Source organism: Tympanuchus pallidicinctus, unplaced genomic scaffold (genome assembly GCF_026119805.1).
Source record: "Tympanuchus pallidicinctus isolate F22 unplaced genomic scaffold, pur_lepc_1.0 scaffold6, whole genome shotgun sequence".
NCBI lineage: Eukaryota > Metazoa > Chordata > Aves > Galliformes > Phasianidae > Tympanuchus > Tympanuchus pallidicinctus.
In genome coordinates this window covers 19341360-19364979 of record NW_026294780.1, presented here as the reverse complement: position 1 = coordinate 19364979, position 23620 = coordinate 19341360, and the positions used below count along the sequence as shown (strand labels likewise).

Genomic DNA, 23620 nt, shown 5'->3' with positions numbered 1-23620 from the left:
TTGTGATAAAACAAGGGGAGATGATTCCAAAATAGAGAGGGGAGATTTAGATTGGATATAAGGAAGAATCTTTTAATAATGAGGGTGGTGAAGCACTGGAATAGGTTGCCCAGAGAGGAAGTGGATGCTCCCTCCTTGGAGACATTCAGGGTCAGGCTGGAAGGTTCTCCGAGCAACCTGATCTAGCTGTAGGTGTCCCTGTTCATTGCAGAGGAATTGGACTAGATGACAGAGGTGCCTTCCAATCCAAATGGATCTGTGACTCTACAAACACCCTTACTTTTTCTTTTTTTTTAAATAGCAGTAAGAATATTTTTTCAGGATTTTTTTAGTTTACAGTTCCCTCATTTATTGAAATAAATAAATAAATTGAAAATTGAATATTGAAATAAATGCTTTTTTCTTTCTCCCATTCTGTACTCTGTTTTCTCCTTTGCTCAGGGATGCCTACTCATTTTAACGTTTGCCACTGAGAGTTTGAGGGTGCCTTATAAATGTCTTGAATGAACAGTCACACAAAAAAATTGCTATTCATGCAAAGAAACATAAAAGAAAAAATAAATAACAAAACAAAAAATGAAGTAGGGAAAAATAAATTGTGGGATTAAAGGTTATTTTCTTAAAAAAAAAAAAGGGAAAATATAAAATAAATTATTAGAGGGTTCAAGTCATAGTATTTCTAATGATCAAAGCCAGCAATGGCAGCATGATCAATGATCAAAGTTTCACAAGATATTTAATTTGACATGTAGCTTTACTTTTTCTTTTTTTGAAGTCATAGCACATGTTATCTGTGTAAGTGCATATTCTCATTGAAAAAAATATATATATATTCACGTAATGGTTAAACTACAATCCATTTTTAAGCAGTTTTTATGTTTAATTTGAATGTGCTCAAGATAAAAACAAAATCTAGACACAAAAAAAAACCAACCAACCAACCAAACAAACAAACAAACAAAAAAAAAAAAAAAAAAAAAAACCACCAAAATCTGGACAAAAAAAACCCAAAATCTATTATTTTTGTCTTATTGTTTATGTCAGCATTCAGTGGTGGTTGAATGACCTCACAACTACTATTTTGCAAAACATAATATTCTAAATGGTGCATAGCTCCATACCTAACCTTATCTTGCAGTAGATGCAAAGAAAGAGATTTCTTACTAACATTTTGTTGTTCTCAGAGAAACGCTGAATTTGCAATAATACAATGAGATAGGACATATTAATCAAAGATACCAAGTATTCTTCAAAGCAAAACCTATAAGCTCAATTTATTGTCATTCTAATATACACATAATTTATAAAGTATAATGTTTTTTTTTCAACAAGGATGATGACTAATATTTGCAAACCTAAAGCTGACTCATCATATGCAGCTTTATTGACAACAAAATGTTATTTTCTTTGTACCAAGAGCACAAACATTACCAAATGAAAGTACAGAATGTTAAGAAGGAACAGTTTGTATGCTTTCCACTTTCAGATGATTTGAGCCCTCTATTTAGTCTTTTTGAAGTATACATTTTTGTCCTCCAGTCCAGTTCAAGAAATATTATAATCCATTCAACGTTCACAAAAGAGTTAAAGCAGAGAATCAAGTTCATGTTTCTCATCTACTGTCAACACAGCCTATGCCCTTGTACTGGCAAGTTTATATCTAAAAATGAGATGGGTCAGGGCTAAGGGTTTGTTATATAACACAGCTGAACACATATGTCTTGTTCTTTGAAAGCAACACTTTTTAGAATTTTTTTTTTTCCTGTGATTGAAATATGAAAATTAATGGGCTGCTGGCTACCAAAACCAGGAAACATATAACCCTTACTTTCTGTAATGGTTTGGTGGTGGTGGCTTGTGTGTGTGTGTTTGTTTTTTGTTATTTATTGGCTGGTTTTTGTTTGTTTGTTTGTTTGTTTGTTTTGGGTTAGTGGGGGAGAAAAGCAGGAGAAAATATAGTTTTGGTTTTTGATACCTGAAGTTCATGCATTTCTGCTAATGAGGTTTCTGCTCGTTTGTTGGTTCCTTTTTTCAAGCATAAAAGAAAGGAATAATGTGGTCAACATTAATAGCAGATTTCATTTTTCAATGCAACACATTCAGTCTTGACTGCTTGCACTCTTCTGCATTACTGGCTTTTATTCTTTGGTAGTCCCATAAAGAAAACATCTTTTGTTCTCAGTATGAGAAAAGTATGAGGTATCTAGGAATAAAATCCTCTCTTCTCAATCTCAATATATATTTGTGTTTAAGCATCTTGTTAAAAGTGTATAGATTGACTAGAAGGGGAAAAAACTCAGTCATGTTGCTAGACACATGTAATTATTCATATGATAAATCCTAAAAATTTTCAAAGCCATCTTCATTGTGAATCCATTAGTATAATCCTTTTATAGAACAGAAGCCACCTGTAGATCTGAAGGAAAACAAGATTCATAGAGGAGGAATTGAGAGAAAAATGTAATCTCTCATACTGTTTGTGATACATCTAGATACCTAGTCACAGGCACCTTAGCCTTATAAAGGAAGAAAAAGGCATTCTACTCTGGACAAGGCCAGAAAGGAGCACAGACTCCACAGGGAATAAGCTGCGTGTATCAGTGTGCTTCCCTCTGCACCCAGCATTCTCTTTCATCTTGGCTGTTATGCCCATGGCCTTGCTCACGAGCAGAATGAGATATACACTTTGCTCAGGACTGATAAAAATCAAAGTATCACCAAGACAGATTATGACCACACTACTGTCTCAAACTGGGTGCTCAAGGAACTAATTGCAGACAGCTGGTTGAACAAGTGCCAATTGGGCATGCTCTAAATGCTATGACTATGAGTTAATTAAATAACCCTATAAACAGGACCTGCACAAGCTAATTGCATGACAGGATCACCACTTAAGCAGAGACACTTACAAGTTACACCTGAACAGAGATCTCTTGTAGCTTGATGTCAAGACACCTTGCTGATACAGATAGTTGGTACGTGACCAGTAGTTTTAAGCTTTGGTAGCTTTGTTAAGATTATATCTTAGATGTGCATATTTAATCTATAAAACGCAATCAAGTCTAGGACAAAGAGTGGATTGACCCACATCTACTTCTTACCTCTCTGTCTCAAGGAGTTTAGAAAGCAATGAAGTACGTTTTGAACCTCGTGATTCAATGGGAGGGCTTTCTGGATAACAATGTATGCTGTGAATAATCAACTGTACTTCACCATCTGTGATCTTGCTGTTTTATTTATGATTAAGCTTTGTTAAAACACTATATTCTATAAATACATTCTTGTTCCTCCCTGATGAATGTAGATTTTATCTGCAACACTGTCAGTTTTTCTACATCTGCAGTCTCTTTTCTTTCTTTTGAAAGTGAGAGACTGTCAGAGACTGTCTTTTGAACATTCTTGTTATACCATTTTTCCAACAGTGCTACATAATTCTTGATACTAGGAGTTCTGAACAACAAGCCTCATAGATTAACCAGTACTGAGTGAATGATATTAAATTCATTAATGCTACTGCTTCACACCCATTTGTGTTACTGAAAAGTTTTTATTCTATCCATTTAAACTCTGAAGCTTGTTTTAATAATGATATCTGAGTTATCTGCTTTATACCAACTTCCCTATTCATTTGGACATCCTAAATCAAATGGGCTAACTGGCAGACTTTGGCCACCATAGAACAGAATGCTCTGGTAAATTCAGTCAGGTGTTTCAGTTTCTTTTTCCCACAGGCCATTAAGACTCCTGGGGATCCTACAAGTCAAACCTGTAATTATCTCAATGAGTTACAACCAATATTCCAGGTGCAAGTGGGAAGGTATGGAATAATCTGAGATTTCCAGAATTACATACTTTTTATCAACAAGAAAAAAGATATAAAAATCAACCCATTTAACTGATCAAAATATGACTAAATAAACTAGAACACAGGAAGTTCAATATGAAAAAGGGAAAAATCCTACTTGCTTTAAAATTACAGAGCACTGGAATAGGCTGCCCAGAGAGGCAGTGGAGTCTCCTCTGGAGATATTCAAAACTGATCTGGATGCTGTCCTGGAAATCCTATTGTGGGCACTTGCTATGGTAGAGAGATTGGACTAGATGATCTCCAAAGGTCCCTTCCAACCCCTATTCCATAATTCTGTGTAAATGCAGCATATATTCCCTGTCTAATCTGGCAGTTATAACAAGAGTACAGGAAACAAAGGCTTAAAATTTCAAGCCTATTAGGAACATCTGAAAACCAGCACACTACAAATAATAGTTGCTTAGAGCAAGCTAAATATGTTTGTGACAGCAATAAAAACATAGACAAGAAAAACACAATTAAATTTAATGTTCCATCATCAATACTCATGACCAGGACCTTTGTTGGGCTCGATATGGGACAATTGATGAAGAGACAAACCCACTACAGATTCACTGGAAAAGACATTCTCGCTGCAAAACAAAGAAAACTCAAGGGGTTACTTTGGGACCTTTTTACTTGTTGCAGATTCCATTATCAAGCTGTTTTGTTTTTGTTTTTGTTTTTGTTTTTTTTGTTTTTTTTTTTGTTTTTTTTTTTTTTTTCCTCCTTAGGGAAGCCTGTAACTTCTAGAATCTTACTTCTTAACGATTTCAGTGACTTGACAGACTTGTTCACCTCCTGAGGATTCAAGTGAGAAATGCAATTGTAATCCTCTTGATACAGCTGAAAGAGTATCCATGAACCACTTCAGTTACACTGAACTTTTGCAAGTATAGAAAGTACTGGTCATTGTGGCTGACCATGACTTTCTGCTGCAGAAAACAACTGCCAAGGGCTCTCAAAAGCTTAGCAGATTAGTGGAACTAAATGCTTTGCAATATGAGTAGGTTGCAAAGCTGCTGCAAAACTAAAGCACCCCCACAAAAAATTTTGCTGATACATGATATAGTTGTATACATGCAACTATGTCTACAAAGTAAATTGTACAAAACAAAGCTCATTCAGACTAGATAAAGCATAATTTCCTGTGAAACTGAACTTGGTAAAGAAAACATTAACATAAAAAAGTATAGAGAAAGCACAGTGACACCACTGGAGAGAAGAGTCCACCTACCATGTGAATATCCAGGCAAGGACTGATTTCCCTTTGATTGGCTTCTCCCTGCAAGTTTGCGTATGTTAATACACATTTTGATGTTCCCAAGTATTGCCAAGCACAACACTTTTATTATCGGTCTTTTCCAGCTTTGATTAGAAACAAAGTCAGCTCTGTTCTCTTGTGAAAGAAGAACAGGCGTTGTTTTATTGTGTGTAACAGATTGATGGGGAATGCAAGCAGCTCAACAAGCCAATGCTATAAGAGCAAGAATGTGAGAGTCTGAGTGGAGCAGAAATAGAAATTGTATCGTCATAAACAGTGAACAAGAGCGCTCGAATACAAGGATGGCAAAAAGGTCATAACCTGTGTATCCCAAAGCATGACATGGAAGGGGTTTTCAAGCCCAATGGACAGTACTGTTGGCCATTGAAGGAGGGCTACAAGACCTACTTTGGGAAGAGCACGGACAGAAAAGCAAACAAACAAATAAACAAACAGATCCTGATCCCTGGACATCTGAGGCCTTAAAAAGTCTTTTAAGTAAAATTAATGATGTTTTAAAGGGATTGGAAAGAATGGATTGCTTATGGGAAAGGAGGAGTTAATGGGGAGGGCAGTCTGGGCTAGAAGAATGTTGGACAGCAGGCAGCAGCACATGAGAGCATGTGAAGATAAGAGCAGTGCATTAGGGGAAGACAACAAGTGCTGTAGAGGGTTCACTACCAGGAACAAGGCCGAGGAATGTAAGTTGATTGCAGAAGGGAAAAACAGCTGCAGCTATGAGGGGATGGTGTGAGTGGGAGAAGAGTGAGAAATTTCAGATGTAAAGCAACAAGAGAGCAAAAAGAGCCAAATATAAGTTTGATCAAGCTAGGGCAGATATAACAGTTGTGTTGGAGAAAACACAGAAGGGGAGTCAGGAGGCTGAGAAGCAGGACTTCTACAGAAAGATTACTGAGATGTTAAACAGAAGTGACTGTGGTACAAATAATATGACAGCTAGCAAAATGGGATCCTGAGGACTGACACAGGGACATAGGGATGATCAAGTTCAACTGAGCCAGGGAAAATCATATATCAATGAAAATAGCAGGGTAGGGAAAAGCACAAATGAGAGAAGCTATCAAGACCATGACTACTGAAATACAATTACCTACTACCCAGTTTTGATCTTTAGCTAAATAATTGGGACTTTTGAAGATAAATATCTATGCAAGGGTGCTGCTATCTTAAAAAGCACAGCTTGGTTTTACTAATACTAAATCAAAACTGCATGGCTAAGGCATCCTGTGCAGCCATCAAATAGGCCATTTGTAATGATGAACTCCAGAAATAGCAGCCATTACAGTGGTTGCAGCTAGTGTTGTAATCTGTTAAGGCAGCTGATTTCATGCTTGTAGAGCTTCATTTGGAAGAACAAAAGCCAAATGGTTCTAGAATTACATACTGTTAGAAAGTTGTTATTGTCTGTAGTTGTTAAGCTTGTGCTGGATAAAAGTAGAGTCTGTAGTTATGAGCTAATAGTCAAAACCATAGCACTGGAGGATTCATTTGTTGATTGCAAGTGTTTATGGGACCTCTGAAACCCACTGGTGCAAAACAGGTAGACCAGGAAGGACAGACTGGGAAGGGTGGAAAGATTCTCCAAGAAGAAGGAAAGCTAAACAAAACAGAGAAGGTAAATAAATACAACAGTAAAACAAATACACGCAGTTATTATGCTGGATGAGTCATGAGAATGGAGTTTGGAACAACAATAAGGTTTGAAGAAACAAATGGAGAGCCTGAGAGATTATACAGCCAATGGAATAAGAAACCACTTACAGCTTTTATCTATAAGTTGGTAGAAGTGAAGGGAGGGATCCCAATAGTCAGGCAATGAAACCAGTACTCATGATCTCTGGCAAAATGAAAACATCACCTTCAGCTTCACAGGCTGAAGTTAGACTTCAGCACTGGGCATGTCCACTGCCCTCTGGAAGGCATTACTAGCGAAGGTACAATCAGCCATGGGATAACTAATAGTACCTATTATCTTTTGGGATAGCTGTAAATGTAGTGGAAAAAATTATCACATTAACAGAGTCTAGGGCTGTTAATATTTTGAGGCATGCTGAGTGCCCAGGGGACACACCTACTGGCAAGTCTGAAGAGTGGGGTAGTGGAAATTTGTTCAGCAACACACAGAAAAAAATGGCATTTTAGGTAATGGTTTCAAATCAGGAAATGATTTCATTCCATATCCTTCTAAATTTTTTTTTTATAGGAGTAATACAGAAATAGACATTGCATAGAAATCCTGATCAAACATAAGTGAATTGTAATGAAGCCCCAGAAATGCCTGAAGCACCACACAGTGGGCATTAAGAGAAGATTCTATATAAACATGCTCAAGACAAATTAGAGTGTAGAAAGTTTAATACACTTGTATTGATAACAAAATCTGACCAAACCCACAGGAACATTATGAACATCCAGCTGAGGGCAGGGGAAGATTGTGACCCACTATTATTACTTCTGTGGATAATGGTGTGCTACTTCAGTGACCCAGCTTATACTGTTTAACAGTGTATTAAAAAAAAAAAAAAAAAAAAAAAAAAAAAAAGGAGAAATATGCAGTCTGAATTTCAGGGCAGTAAACTCCACGAAGAGCACCAACTCTAAAAGTGCCAAAATGTGTGGCCACATGAATACAAGGACCAAAGCAGTTTCCAGTCATTGACCTCAAGTCTTATACTGCTCTTCTTTCTAGGAGGATGACAAAAATTGTTTATGTTTCCGAAGAAACATAATTCTTCAGAATCACATTTGCCTAATGAAGGTATAATATCAGGAAGTAATAAAATACCACAGGTGCTGCTGCAAATACTACTCAGCTTTGTTCGAAATCTGTACATCCTTGATAAATAAAGTATTTATTTCATTCACTTATAAATACAAAATTGTGTGTTAGAACAATAGGAAACTAGACAGCAGTATTCCTAACTCCTGTGACTGCTAAAGGAGCTTAAAGTAAAATTTAAATGTGGAACAAAACCTTTACAACATTTCAAGTCTACTGATAACTGAAATATCACTAAGAATTACTCTCTAAGAGCAGGAGCAGTCTAAAATTTTATACAGCGAATTGGTTAAAACTCCTTTCTTCAAAGTACTTACCTATACATCTCATGAAAAGATCCATTTTCCAGACTCATTTTTCAGTCTTACAGACAGCAGACTTAGATCACTTTATCGCTAGGCTTTGATATCAGATGTATTGTGCAGCAGTCGGTTATTGAAAACAACAATTTGGCTTTCTATAAAGCAAGTGGAGCTGCTTGATGGGAACTGTTTGCAGAATACGGTGGTTTCTTCTTCCCCAGATATGTTTCCTGTGGAGTCTCAACTCTACAAACTCTATTTAAGCAATAGCATTTTTGGAACCGTAGTATTAGTTTTACTGTAGAGTTTTAAAATTTATTAATAGCACCTGCATTTTAGCATTTGATATTACTAAGCATTTTAAAAATAGTGCAGTACAAAAGCCAGACTACGTGAAGATATCTAGTAATGAAATGAGAGTGAAAGTTGAACATAAACTGATATTTTACTCTTGCGTATTTTTATAGTTGATGACTTTTATCAAAAGCTCTGTAAATTGATGAATCACAGAAAGCTCAAGGGTAGAAGTAGGTAGTTAAGACTGCCTGTATGGAGATCACCGTACATTGAACAAATAGTAACCAGTAACATGTGAACTGCAGTTTTTCTTTCAGGTTGATCCCAGCCCAATATTTAGTTTGCTTTCTGATGTCTTTTCCACTTGCCTCTTTAAGGGAGCAACTGTAGTGCCAGCGTATCTGTTGTTGTTGTTGTTGTTTTTGTTGTGTTTTCTCTGTCTGAAGGCATTTGAAATATCACTGCAGTGACTTGGCATTACAGCATTCCTATTTCTAAGAAATAAATGAAGCTGTGAATGATGTCAGGAGAGGGAAGCCAGTATTTCCCAGCATCAGGGTATAAAAGGGCTTTTAATGTCCTTATGCTCATCCATTATGACAGCCTCTTTGAAAGGCTGGAAAAACCTCAACAGCTTACAGTCATAACTCAAAACAGCTCCTTGTGAAGTAAGGATTTACCTTGTTCTTATTCATCTAACAGCTCAGACTGCTGCAGTTTCTGAAGACAGAAAATAACTTTCAATCACAAAAAAAATTTTCATCTACAGTCTTCTGTAATAGAGACAAAGGAGAATTCATAGGGTGCACCCATCATTCTCTAAGTCATATAATACATAGAAGAAATCTTGCAATGTAGAGACCACTGTTGATTCCAACAGTATCAGCGACAGAATGTGTTTTCAGTGCTTTTTCACCCCCTTCAAAAGGAAGTCCTGATGCAATTTTAGTAGTAATGGCATCATCATTACAGCTTAATGTTTTCTTGGTAATGAATGGAAAGAGATGCCAGCACAAGCTGACACATCAGGTCTAGGGAGACCATACTTCCTCAGTGGTTTTAAGACTCACAATCCAATTGCATTATGTTTTATGCATTACTCTGCACAGCAGCACTTCAAAGACAAGAGTTTGTACTGGAAAAGAAAGTAGCACCTTCCCTTAAAAACTTAAAAATCAAATGACTCTGCAGACATAAAGAAGTTCGTAGCCCAAATAATCTAATACATATATATACACGTATATAAGACTACCTTGTAGAAAGGTTCAAGTTGTTTCATTCTATGAAAATTCTGCTTTAAGGTATTGAAGGAGATAGACAGGTTTAAGTACATTTATTCTCTATTGAGAAAGTCTACTGTTAAGACTGTCACTATCATATAAAGATCTTATTTAAAGTTATTATTTGCATTGTTTTTCTCTAGAAAATGGCTTTTTATTATTTAATTATACTTAATTTCATTTTTCAGTGCTCTGTATATGTTATTAATTCATACAGGTTTGATCATTATGGTGATGGTAAGAATTATACTTCAATTTACAGAGGGAGAAAATGAAACATTAAATATTCATAGTTCAACTTTCATGAATGTAGATTTTTTTTCCAGATAAAATGGCTTATCCTAGGATATAAAAAAATGAAATAAAACCATTTTTAACTGAGACAAGTACAACAAAAAATATACCTTTACAAAACAGCCAGGAATATATCTCTTTACTTCCCCTGTAAATCAATGAATGCCAGGAAGCCACAGGTTAGAGTCTGAAGGAAAGAAGGAGCAAATCTGTCATAATTGGGAAGGTTATATAACACACAGCTCTTTTGGACTTCAACTGCCCATTCAAACATTTTTTTGGTTACACATTTTTCTCACCCTTTATATCTCAGAACAGTATTAATGTGAATAATTCATGCATGTGTGTTTGGTTTTGATTGTTTTGTAGATTGATTGTTGGATTTATTGCTGGTTTTCAAACTGACCCGGTCCTCAGTGAAGATGAAAATATGCCCACAGGTTGAAGTGGATGCAGGACCTTCATGTTGACTGCTTCCAGCTCTGGTGCTGCTCAGCAGGCTCTGTTTGAACAGCTGTAGATCACCATACTGGGCCATCCAAACTACAGTACAGTCATTTATTTATTTATTAATACAGTCATTTAACTGAACGGTCTCTGAGTTTGCAGCCTGGACTAGTAAACTCGAAAATAATCTTACTTTCATTGTAAAGTACCCATATACTGGCAGTTTGGCTCTTAATATCTTCATTCAGACTGCATTTGATGAACTCAAGATGCTCTCTCCCACCTCCTCTGCAATCCTGAGCCTTCAGTGTGTGAACAGAGTGCAGGCTTTTATGCCAGAAAATGATAAAGATTTTCAATAGGCTCCTGTCTTAAAAGAGCTGCAAGTCCTACACCAGTGGTAGAAGTATAAAGTCTACTGTAAAATTACGATAAAGCCCATTATTTAACCTTAGGATTTCATAAACTGTGACCACTTGAGCTTTACCCTTTCAGTCTATGAAGTAATAATAGTAATTTCAGTCAAATTTCAGCCTTGCAAAGCTCTGCTGCATACACAGTCTTCCTCACTGTAATACAAGATTTACAAGGAAATATGTAGCATCTGGGATATTTTAAAACCTGATGTGGATCTTTGAGGGAGCAAAGCACTTCACAGTAGTTAACAGTAGTGAATGAATAATGAAAATGAGTCATGATAATACTATTTTCCTCTAATGGTGAGAGCAAAATGATGTCTCCTTTTTCTTGTTGCTCAAAAAGGTATCTATTCAATATCTTATTTCACTTAATTTGATGTCTTTTAATCACAGATTTCCATTGCTCTTGCCTCTCTCCTCTAGACAGGACAACATCTGCAGATCCTTTACTTCAGTATGCTGGCAGCTAAGCAGGGTGGGTTTCTCATGGGCTTGTGGGTTTGTACATCTATGCAGGCTGCCTGGCATGGGAGCTGTGTCTGATGACACAAATCAAGTCTCACACTTTTGTGCCTCCCCTGTTTTCACAGCCCTGAATACCTAATAGGGAAAAGAAAATCCTCATCTTGGCCAACCTCAGCTGCCTGGTTATTCTACTAGCCAAAGCACCAGCATCTGCCTTACCTTCTCTTACAGTTGTTTTATCTGATCAAAGAAGGTCTGTTTTCTTTATTCTGGTATATATTCTACATTATAATACCTGCAAGCCATGTTTAAACTAGCAATGAAAGGAGATAATTTAAGAATGAAGAAATGACCAACTCAAATTTTCACATTCTCCCTGAGGAAAATGAGTTTTGTTCCTATGTGGATCATTGCTTTACCTTGTGAAGCAAAGTCCCTGAACTCTGTATTCTTCATTACAGATGTCACATGCAAAGTAAGAGTAACTTGATGTGAAGGACATCTTGAAATATTCTGCCTTTTTTGAATACGAATGTAAGAATCTGCAGAAACTGTGAATGAACATTTACAACAAACTGTGAGCCTCCTACTGATGCACTCAAATACAAAACAGGAGGCGAGAGAAAGAAGGAAAAGAGATGAATTTGTTTTCCTACCAAACAGCTGTCTTCTTTAACAGAAGAAACTAAAGAGAAAACACTGTGTGAAGAGGCCAAAAGCTGCATTAATTACAGTATTTTTAGATGCTACAAGCACAATTTTGATAAACACTCTAAACTGTGAAAAAACTGTACTGTCAACGCAATTAAGTCCTTTTTCTTGGTGCAGCATCATCAATGCATGTGTCTGCTGAGAATATATTGTGGGTTGTACAGTGCAGTTATCCTTTGATTAATGATTCAAGATGATCACTAGGGACCACACAAGCTCCTGGGAGATGCCAGAACAAGCAGCACAATGTCATCATTAATTTCTTCTCTTGACCTACATTAGAAAGAGTGATGATACATTCAGTGTTATGGGGTAAATTTCAGCCATGGTTATTTACAAACAGCCCCCATGGAAGTAAAAAAAATAGGTATATGGCTTTGGAATAACATTAGGCATTAAAAAATTACTGCATGGATCTAAATGTATTATTTATTTATTTATTTAGATCAACTGCAGAACATAGGAAGGTGTCAGACTAATTATTCTATTAGCTTTAATATCTGGGTCTGCTGTGAAATCCCCATACAAGAAAAAAAAATATAATCCCTCTAGGTGGAAAATGTGAGATCTCATTTCTTAGCTGGTTAGTATTTCTATTTAGCCAGAGGATGGCATTAGAGCTGGTATATTATCAGGATAGACCTAAAACTCAGCTCAAAATAATATTTTTGCTAAAGGCACCTGCAAATGGTGACATCAGTCTGTCAGTTGGATTGCTTTTCTTCACTGACATGAAGTCCTCCATTTTGTGCTAGTGGGTATTGATCATGAATTCGCATGAAGCACTCTGAGTGAGCAAGGCAACACAGCATGTTTGGTTTGCTGTCTTCAGCAACTAGAATACACCAAAGAGCTCAAAACATTGCAGCATTTCCTTCAAAATACTTGGTCTACAGTTTGGGTAGTAAATCTGTTTTTGCTTCCCAAACTGACCTTCTGTATTGCATTTATCCTTGTCCAAGGTCTCAGATACTATCTTCAAGGTATGTCATTGTTTCACCCAAGGTTAACTGAAAGCCCAGCATTAGTAATGCTGCCAATAGCACTGTTTCTCTAATATGCTGTAATTTTCTATAGTGAGGGTGAAGCTTGTTTGCACTACAAACATTTTTTACTCCAGGGAGAAGTATGTGGAGTATGTTTCCTGAGTAACCAAAGGACATCTGTGTGTCACAGTTATTTTCAGCTTTGAATTTTTTTTATTAACTCAAAGCATCTCCACTACTTTCATTTTTCCCATAGGGAAAGGATGCAAGAGCAGATATGATAGATTCCAGTTGCAATATTTCTGCTCTTCAAAAACTGCTCAGATACTACAGTGCAAAAATCTGCATGATATAAAATGGAACAAATATAAATGCTTGTATATGATACTGCAGTTACAGGATAATTCTGGTTTCAGTGGGAGTTGTGATTTCATGCAGTTTTACTAGGTTGTTAAACAGGGATGGATGTATTAATGGAAAGTTAATATTTTCACAAAGTAAATGTATTATAAAAGTTTCTATATTAAGCAAAAAGTGATCTTTAAAATCCTTGTGATGTTGTTTATGAAATGTAGTCCACAGGGTCATATATATTGAAAAGTGTCTTCAAACCTGTGAATTGCCACTAGTTAAATATTTCCTATAAGCATGATCATAAAAAAATCTAGAACAAAACAGCACATTCTGTGTTCAAGAAGCCCACAAAGAGCTCCTTCCAGCCTAGCATTAAAGAACTCAGACAGTAATACGGCAGCTCCATCAAATGTCTACAAAAACTGAAACTGACCAAAACAAGACTTTCATTATTGTGACATTCACAAATAAATTTTATTTTTATCTTTTAACACATGAGAGTATAGAAATAAGCTTGATAAGTTACATCAGCTGCTGAAATATCTTCATATTTGTAGATAGCTCACCAGCTGTCATGGGCTGCCTTAGCTTACCTCGCTTTCAAATGAGAGACGATTTACTTCTACATCTTTTCAACGAGAATGGCAATTTCCAGTCTCAAATTGTCCCAGACTCATCACTTAACTATTGTTCAATATTAAGCTTCATATGTTATTCAAAACAAGTTACTCCTACAGAAAAATCAATACAAGTGGACGGTGTCACTTGAATTAATGATGCATGTCTTCTAAATTGAAGGGAGTTGAGTTGTTTTTACATGCAAAACTCATGAAAGTGATTCAACTATAAAAATACAATTTTTATTCTTATTCTCTCTCTTTGTACATTCATCTCTATTGATATAAAGGAGGATCAGTTATCACTAAAAGATTAAAATTTTAAGCCCTCAAAATCTGCTTTTCAGAATCCTTTAGGCACCTGGAACTGCTGTTCCATGTTTGAGCAGGACTGGCCCATGACTGAGAGGAATGAGAACTAAGATTACTTTATTGGTAGATGCTCTCCATTCCAAGGATTTCTCTTACTCAAAAATTTATTAATTGGGCCAAGCACCAGGACAGCTCTATCCTATTTCTATTCCCCTCTCTTTGTAAGCCCTATCAGCTAAAGAAGCTCTGTCTTCAACTACCTGATCAACCTTTGGGCTGAATTTCAAAATCTCAGTAGGAAGAGCATAAGACTCCACCAGCCACCCAGATAAGATGGCAGCACTGGCTGCTATGTCTTGAGAAATTAGAGGCAGGAAGCGAAAGAAATGCAAAAATAGTAGGAGCCTTGAGTTATCTTTAAGAAGGTTGAAAAATTTCACACTGGAACGTAACAGAAATCACATTTTTGTGAGGCCACTGATGAGCGCTTCTTCATGCGTATGTGAGGACAAACCATGAAGTTGGACAACTCTCTTAGCTTTTCCCTATCACATGTAGCTTGGCTCAAAACTGCACATTTGAATGAGGGTAACATTTGTGGCTGCAGATATAAACATAGTCACTATCACAAGAAAGGCAAAAAAGATGTGCTTCAGTTTATCTCCATTTCAAGAAGTAGGAATGTCCAAAGACAGTTAAATCTTCCAGGCGATATGAAGATTATTAAGGAACATCTATTTTGCAGCACTTTCACAGCACATTTGTAAAACTGTATTTTAAAAAAAGGTGGAAACATCATCAAGACTGAAAAGTAGGTAAGGTTATTAGAAACAGGAAGTCATCCCTCAGAAGACTGATGCTGTGTCAAACTAATGAAAAAGCGATAATCATGAGTTCTGGCACATTAAGTGTGAAGTCGTACCTGGGAGGGACTGGAATAGAGGTTGAAGAGCAAATGGTGAAAGGAATCATAACTAAATACAAAACCTCTCTTGAAACACATCACAAGCAAGAAGCTTGGCAAAAACTGTAAAGCCAACTCGTGATCAAAGAATACACAAAAAATCTGAGGGATAGAGAGAACAAGATTGCAGAGAATAAAATTACCCGTGTTACTTTTCACTGGAAATGAAACTGGGCTGTTTTCCATTCTGAAACCCTTATTTTTGGGAGACTCATAAAAAGAGAACTCCGACTTCCGTATCATATTTTACAGCTACTTAAAAGTGTCAAATTAACTGTAAAAACTTTCTGGCATTTAAAGAGTAGTTCTAGAAGATGTCAGGAATAAAATGAAGTTACTAGCAGTAATGCACAAACTTCCTACAAGCTCCTGCAACAATTGAAAATGGTAAACACAAGTTGTTTTGCAAGCTCATTCTAAGGGACATAGAAAAGACAATAGTCCAATACAAGCATCAGGACTGTAAGTCAATATAGAAGCTATAAGAACAAATGTAATAATTAGATACCCACATAAATATAATCAGGTAAAAGTCAGTATTACTTTTGTGAAATGAGATCATGATTCTTTGGAGGCATCAATACATACACAAATACAATTACTGGTGCATAAAGTCTGCATAGTTTTCAAGAAAGCTTTCCCTTACCAAAAAACTTCAAAAAACTAGGCAGCAATAGGGTTACATAAATGGTTAAAAAACAGGAAATATGTAGGGGATACTGGAACAAACTTTCAGTAGAGGAAGGTCACCCCTTTTTAGTACTCTGAGGTTCTTAACTGCATTTGCAGTTTCCCAATTCAAGAATGCCTTGGGTTTGAGGTAATACTGATACTGATTTACTCAGACAAAATTGAGAAGGGCTTTCTAAGACTGGATGACTAGGTAATTAAATGTAACACAGATAAACATGGAGTGGTGCATACAGGAAAAATCCATCATAACTTTCTATAGAAAAATATTATGGATTCATTGTGTCACACATTGTTGATGATGACTGTTACTTTCATAGTACAACTATCTCAATGCTCAATAATAATCATAAAATAAATTGTTATGAATTTATGGGGAGAGAACAGAAAATCAAAGAACAAGTTGGAAGTTTGAGAAGATGTGGCTCATCCATGCAGCTCTTACCCCTTATCTCAAAAAAGTTATATTAGAGAATTGGAAAAGCCTCAGGAAGAGATTGTGAGTAAAATCAAAGGCAAGAACAGCTTCTATAAAAGGAATCACAAACAACATGGCAAAAGGAGGCAGATGGAGTGCTCACTGCCTTTCCAATACAAAAACAAGTTATCAGATGAATCTAGGAGCTCATTCACAAAGAAACAAGATAGCTCTTTGTGCAACGGGAAGCATACGAAAGGCGCCTGAGAATAGGAAGTGTTTTGAGCACTAACATTTTGAGTATGCTCAAGGAAGGAATAGATAACTACTTGGAAGAAGCATCCATTGGGGGTTAGTAAATACACAAAAATGACATCAGGCTCTGGAAATCAACTGAGTGGAAAACATTTGGAAACTAGGAAAGCACAGGAAAGTACTCAGGGGAAGTTTAGTATATGGTTGTCCCTGTTTGTATTCTCCCCAAGCAGATGACTATAGCCACTGATGAAAATAAAATACCAGATCAGATAATCCTTCCAAACTGATTTTTTAATTAGGAAATTCAAGAATGTAGCTTTCAGATAGCGAGTGTTACACAAGGCAGATCTCAGATTTCTAAGCTCATAAAGAACTCTAACATGGCTATTTCAAGAGAAAGAAAGGATTTCTCCTGGTAAATGCATCATCTCTAACATTAGTTAGAGATGTCCATACAAATAGACATCTGGGTACAAACAGCAACATAATTCTTTTGAAAATGTTGCTCTGAAAAGACTGTATAAGCATCTAGAAAGAAGGTATTTCAACATACTGAGGACAAGAAAAAAAAAATCATTAAATAAAATCATTTATTTGACAGGACATCATTTCTAGTCCATTTTCTTTAAAGATGAGGACATATATGGAAGGAATACATAGAAGGAAAGACATTAAATTTGCCTCAAAGGCATAATCCTTTCAGGCCAACATTTCTGAGTTCTTTATTGTAGTATTTTTATTTACTGCTTTTTGAGAGGTAACATATTTTAGCTTGGAAAAATAGTTTGACCAAGACAAAAAGCATCTTTTAAAAACTTGTTATATTCATATGCAGTCTCTCACTGAATTAATAATTCAAAATAAAATCTAAAGAAGTGCGCTGTGATATAAGAAGGGGACTGAAATTCTTAGACTACAGTCTAAACTACTGTTTCAAGTTCTGATAAATACATTGCCTTTCTTTGTATTGGAGAAGATAAAACAATTCCTGTGCTGCTTAAGATATAAGGATCCTTGAACAAAATTTTATGATTTTTTCTCATCTACTTAGTGAGATGCATACTCCGAAACTGCACACAAAGGTTCTTCATAGCAAAAAAAAAGAAACTTTTTTTCCAAGGATCCTTTGCCAAAATCTTCTTTTTTTAGCTCACTAATACTTTGACTTTTAATACATTTTCTGAAGTTGTGGGTTGAAAATTAATATTGGAAAACATTGAAAGTAACAAAATAGTTGAAGTTGTTTGTATAATTGTTGCATGTGGAAACAAGCCCTACAAATAATGCATTATTGTTTCCTAATGTATTCACTGAATCTCTAATTCACAAAATAAGTCAAGGGGAAAGGAAGAACATCTCATGAAGAACGACATAACATTGATTTGTCAAAGAGAAAGCTGAATATTTGGCTAGCACACTGATTAGAGTGCATTTTACTACTATCCTGAGCTTAGAAGAGGCTCTCAGAAACCTACATGAAACCTGGTATGCCAACTAGGGCTGGGATACTACAATGAATCTGAAGTTTTACTTTTCCCAAGGGAAATGTAAATCCTGCATGCATTCAGCAATTATATTTCTGATACAAATTCTGCTTAATAGAAAAGGTAATGAGATATTTATAAATGGCATGATACATTACCCAATAAAACTGATGAGTAATCTGTGCATCATGATCTAAGAGAGTAAAGAATTAACTGATCATAAAGCCTCTAAACTTTTATTTTTGGTTCAGTCGAGAAAACTAAACTCATAAGAAGCCTAAAGTTAGCATTCTACAATAAAGCAGTATTTCTGCATCTGGTTTGAAAACAATCTAATATAGAGATTTAATAACTCATTGTTTTCATTAAATAAAGCATGTGAATAATACAGTTAGTAGTGCTTCTGTTCCACCAGCAAAAATGAAAAAAGAAAACAGCCATAAACAGTGTATGTTTGGGAGATTATGGCAGGGGGAAGAACAACCCCAAAGCTTGAAGATATACAGCTTAGAGTAGGCAACATTTCATTATGAATTATACAGGCTACAGGATTATCTTTCACAAGAGGCTTACAATTGCTTATGAGGAACTGGTCAAGGAATAGATGGACGACTGGGCAGAGCACATCTCCACAATTACAATATAACAGCTAGAAACTTGGCACAAGTCTCTGGATCTGGAGTTCATTTTCCATTGGGTTTCTCCAGAAGCTCTGTAAGTATTACCTGTTTCTTGCCTGGAGCTGGCTATAATTCAGTCTTAGACAAGACATGCTAAAAGTATTTTCTAAACCCTGTAAAGCTCAGAAATATTCACGTCAGATAGTTACTCCACACCAATATAATGCCTTCTTTAAACAAACCTGGAGCTCGTCAGCTAAAAATACCTTGGGATCTTTTCAGCAAGAGCAATTATATTGAAGAGCTTATTCTGAGATTCATCGATTTCAACAGGTTTTGGATTGTTCTGTAATCCTCAAACACTATGAGTAATATCACAGATGGAGGAATTCATTCTCTCAAGTAAGACTGAGAGTCACTTTGCTGAGAAAGAAATTGGGCAAAGACAAAGCAAACCAAACAGAGTTTCCTGACTTTTTAGAAACTTTTTTCTTAGCTAAGAATGAATTATAAAATAATATGATGAAGAGCAAAGATTTTCTCAGAAGTAAAAACAGTACACACCGAAAAACAAAAGCAGCAAATTTTGGCATCTTTCTGATCTTTCTATCATAGATTCCCTTCAATTTCCAGCAACTATTGCAATAAATAAATAATTTCTTTATTTTAATCTAAACCAACATATTTACTTGCATGTTTCAGCACAGTTCAGCAGCTATTAGAAACTTGCTTCTCAGTCCCAGCCTGTCCCAGCCCATCCTTCATATCCACTGTATTATTTGATTTTTTTTCCTGTTAACTCTCATCCTCTCTAAATTGTCTTTTACGTTTTCCATGTAGAGATATAAAAACCTTTTCCCAAAATAATATTACAGGATACTTTTTAAATTGTCACATCATTTTATAATTAATAGTTCAGAGCTGACAATGCAAGGATGATAATCGATGTTGTCTTTGCAATTATTTTCTTAGTAGGCTTGCAGTTCCTCAGTCTTACCTTCACCTCCAATTCTTTGTTGGCAAAGGGTTATGATTCTTTCCCTCAATAAGGTCAAAAGCTTTCCCTCATTCTTATGCTTGTATTTTATTGAATCTCTCTCAGTGACATTATCAATGGATTTGATAGATGCTTTCTAGTACATTTCCAGAGCAGAAAACATTGCCTATGAGATGTAATTGGTATTACCGAGGGCAAAGCAAAAGAAACAATGTCAAAACCAAAACTTCACTTTCAACAAGCATAATTTTCTCATCTTTCTGCTGACCTTTTCAAAACCAAGGCAAAGATTACTTTAAATGAGATGTACGAAATGACAAACTCTAGCTAGTTGTCCTAGTAGTTTCCTCTGGGGAAAAACTCTATTTGAAAGAAGTGAGTCATTAGTTTCTGTGCTTTCAAAATGGTAAAATGCCTCCACTGTAATTCCTTAAGCATTGTACTCTACTTGCCTTACGTAGCAGTGAGGAGATATCAGCAACAGCAGTTGTCTTTTGCTTTGAGATTGGATTGCTATCCAAGATTGCTGCTCTTCTGAAAATGGTGGTAAAGTTCCATGGAGAAAGTATGGAAATTAAACAGGCTAACAAACCTAAGATTTTTTTAATATCAACTCATCCTGTTCTTCATGTAACAACAAAAGACGGCTACACTCATTCCTAAAGCTGGAGATTTTGCTCAAGCCATCATACTTGCACCTGGCACACTGTCAGATACTGTGTTCCCTATGACAATCAGTTCTGACAGGAGCAAGAAAAAGATTTAACTTCTCACAGTAAGAGTGGAACTCGAGGAGCACAGTGACTAGGAAATCTGAGCTTATCCCTATACAGCAAATAGTTCCAGCCTTCACTGAAGACAGCAAAATGGAGCACAGATTTAGCAGACTTCTGTGAGGTACAGTAAACAGCAACCTAATGAACAGAAAGAAGAGAAATCAAGTGTATAGGAACAAGAAAGACCTCATAGAAATGCAAAAGTTATCTTAAAGTGGGTTTTAAGAAAAAAAGAAGAAAAATCCTTGTCTCCCCTCTCATATACAGTTTTTAGGTGTTCTACAATTGTATGATTTTTGAATTCTAATTATTTGAATCTAATCCATCTATTTTTCATATCCATACAATGCTCAGATGTAAAACTCTCAACAACATTAATGACTCAGTGGATTTGTTTAGAGGAGTATTCAAAGCTTGAAATGCAGCTGTCAAAGAAGTCAGTGGAAATGTAGATATTCTCTCTTTCAGCTTTCCTCCAAGTTATGTTTCCTTCCGCTTAAGAAGTTCTACTGTTCCCCTATGTTTACATGTGACTTATCAGAAATATTCACCGCTAAATACTTCTATGTAATTATTCTGCCTGCCCCAGTAGTAGATTCTGCTGGTTTTCAACCCAACCTACTGCTATCACCGTGAGTTCAGCAACACTCAAGCCTTCAATAACACAGCAGGTTAGGGACTTCATGTACAACAGGAATGTTGACTGCCCAGAAGTACCTGTAAAATTATTAGTCATTTTGGCAGTCCCATGTGAACATCACACTTTCCAGGTTACTCTTGATTTAATACCTTTGCCTAAGCACACAGGACTGTGATAAATTAGCGTTCAGATCAAACTGTTCCTCCCTTTTTCCTTTTGAACTTTTGTCATAGACCACATTTCTCTTTGCTCTGAAGAAACTTCTTTCAAACTCTTTCATGCCCTGAATAGAGTATACCCAAATAAGCTTTCTAGTGTTTTTTTAGCAATGCTTGCACTTAGGCTCTACTTTAAATGTGAGAACAGGATGCCTCAACAAAACAGCTACACATACCAAGCCCTAGTGTGGAGTTTGCCACCATAAATGTTCCAATTAAAATAGAAAGCATAACTGAGATAAGACAAAAAAAGACCATGAAGCACACCCTGCAAAGCTCATAAAATCTCTGCAAAATCAGTCATTAAGAATCCTATTTGCACTACAGATTTTAAAATCAATGATCCGGCTGCAAAAACATTATTTTTCCTCAACTTTCCCCCCCCCTCCTAAAGTTTTCACATGAAGATGAATTCTCAGTATGGATTAATGTTTACAGAGACTTTGCTGAAAGGCCTTCTAAATGGGCAAAACACTGTACTAGTGTACTTTTGTGTTGTCTGCATAATCACAGTTTTAATATATTTTCATATGAATGCAAAGCATTATAATAGGAAGAATTTCATGGATACAAACCACCATTTCATGAATATAAACCTTGGGCTCAAATCAGGATTTTCTCAATTTACTTAAAGTATCTATTAAGTTTCTCATATGCCCAGCATGTAAAGTGGCATAACTCCTTATGATTTCTGCGATGTTTTGTAGGAATTCTACAAACAGATTTTTCAAGTAAGACGTAACGTAGTATGTATAATAAGATTTCAAAAGTAGATATCTACAAAAGGGAAGAAACCTTTAAAACAATTCACAATGATCTCAGCTTCACCATCAGTTGTGCTAGTTGAGATTAATAGGTTAAAATAAACATGAGATATCAGATCATAACTTGATGTATTAAATACTCTGCCTGCTCCTTCTGCCTGCCTTCATTAGTACAGCAGTTTCTTTGTATACAGAAATATTTGTGGAAAAATTCTTCCTTAATTCATCAACTATACCCATGAGTAGTTGTGTACTGACTATAAAGTAACATTTTAGTATTTTATCTGACCTTTCACTTTCCCTTCATGATGCAGTCTTGCTGTCATGACAGTTTTTAGAAAGCCCAGGAGAAAGCTCAGGACACACTTGTCTAGGACTGATGAAAGAATAAAAAATTTGCTCTTTCAGAATTGCCTACTAAATTTTTTAAACATAAAGCAGTATTATCCATGGACATGCTATTATTCTTGATTCCTGCATATGAGTGCTATACAGCGACCTCCTAAATTACTCTCCTAAGGCATATTTGTCATCTTGAAGAAAAACCCTGGTTAGAAACCAATCAGTTACTATTAGTGAGACAGAATACACATAGTGTTGTTAGGTGAGGACTAGAAAAGTGGCCACAGAAAATGCCAGGCAAATATCTTTTGACCCACATCATATTCCTGAGTCCAGAAAATAAAGCCAGGGCTCAAATCTTATCAGCTCTCCTCATTCCCTGCCAGAGCTGTGAGAGCAATCACAAGTCATTGCCCTGTCACCAGAGGCCTCACTGCTGCAGAAGAGACCTTGTCTGTCTAAGGATAATACAGAACAGGATTTGCAAAGCACAAATGAAGGGCTAATAATCTTTGCCCTGGAGAGCATGCCATCTGACAGTCTGTGCAGCACTGAAATTCATAAGCTAGACACTTTGGTCCATGCCAAAAAACCCAGAAATAGCCATAAGACTGAATAGTCTGTAACTTCTGCCTGTGAAGTAAAGAAAAATTTAGAGCTTTCAAAGAAAATCTGCAGATGAAAGGTAGCAGGATGGGAGAAGCACAGGAAAAAAAAAATTGTTTAAATTTATTTATTTATGTATTTTTTTATTTGGAATACAGTCTTCAACTTGTGTAATGAAGGAAGCAGCATGATGATGTACCTAATTTATCCCACCAAGAATCCATGAAACTGGCAGCACACTATCTAATTTCTCCTTATTCTTTTACTTCTCTAGTCCCACAGACTTCCAAATGGTGAATTGACTGCAGAGAAAATATTCAAATACAATTTTGTAAAATACTTCAATATACTTTCTCAGAAGAGGATTATTTGTTTCTTATTTGTAGTTTTTCTTATGGTACTTGGATCAACCTCTTATCTAGAAAATATAGGAAATCACAGAAATAAA

The 23620-nt window shown here is 36.0% G+C and overlaps 1 protein-coding gene and 1 long non-coding RNA gene across 9 annotated transcripts in view; one reads left to right on the top strand and one right to left on the bottom strand.

Annotated features, from left to right (window-relative positions):
• Positions 1-23620, bottom strand: part of FGF14 (fibroblast growth factor 14) — a 383970-nt gene that overhangs the window by 232566 nt on the left and 127784 nt on the right. For 2 of the 8 annotated variants that reach the window (XM_052664482.1, XM_052664481.1), the window contains exon 1: positions 5085-5325. The exons of 4 other annotated variants lie outside the window; for them this stretch is intronic. In XM_052664482.1, coding sequence (XP_052520442.1) covers positions 5085-5087 — 3 coding nt within the window. In that variant the 5' untranslated portion in view covers positions 5088-5325. Of the gene's footprint in view, positions 1-5084; positions 5327-23620 lie in introns of those variants that run through there. 2 more of the 8 variants (XM_052664485.1, XM_052664483.1) reach the window with 2 other exon arrangements.
• LOC128071611 (uncharacterized) lies at positions 2688-14305 on the top strand. Its single transcript, XR_008201906.1, has 4 exons — positions 2688-2975; positions 10454-10632; positions 11344-11425; positions 11541-14305. It is a non-coding gene; the product is annotated as an uncharacterized LOC128071611 (long non-coding RNA).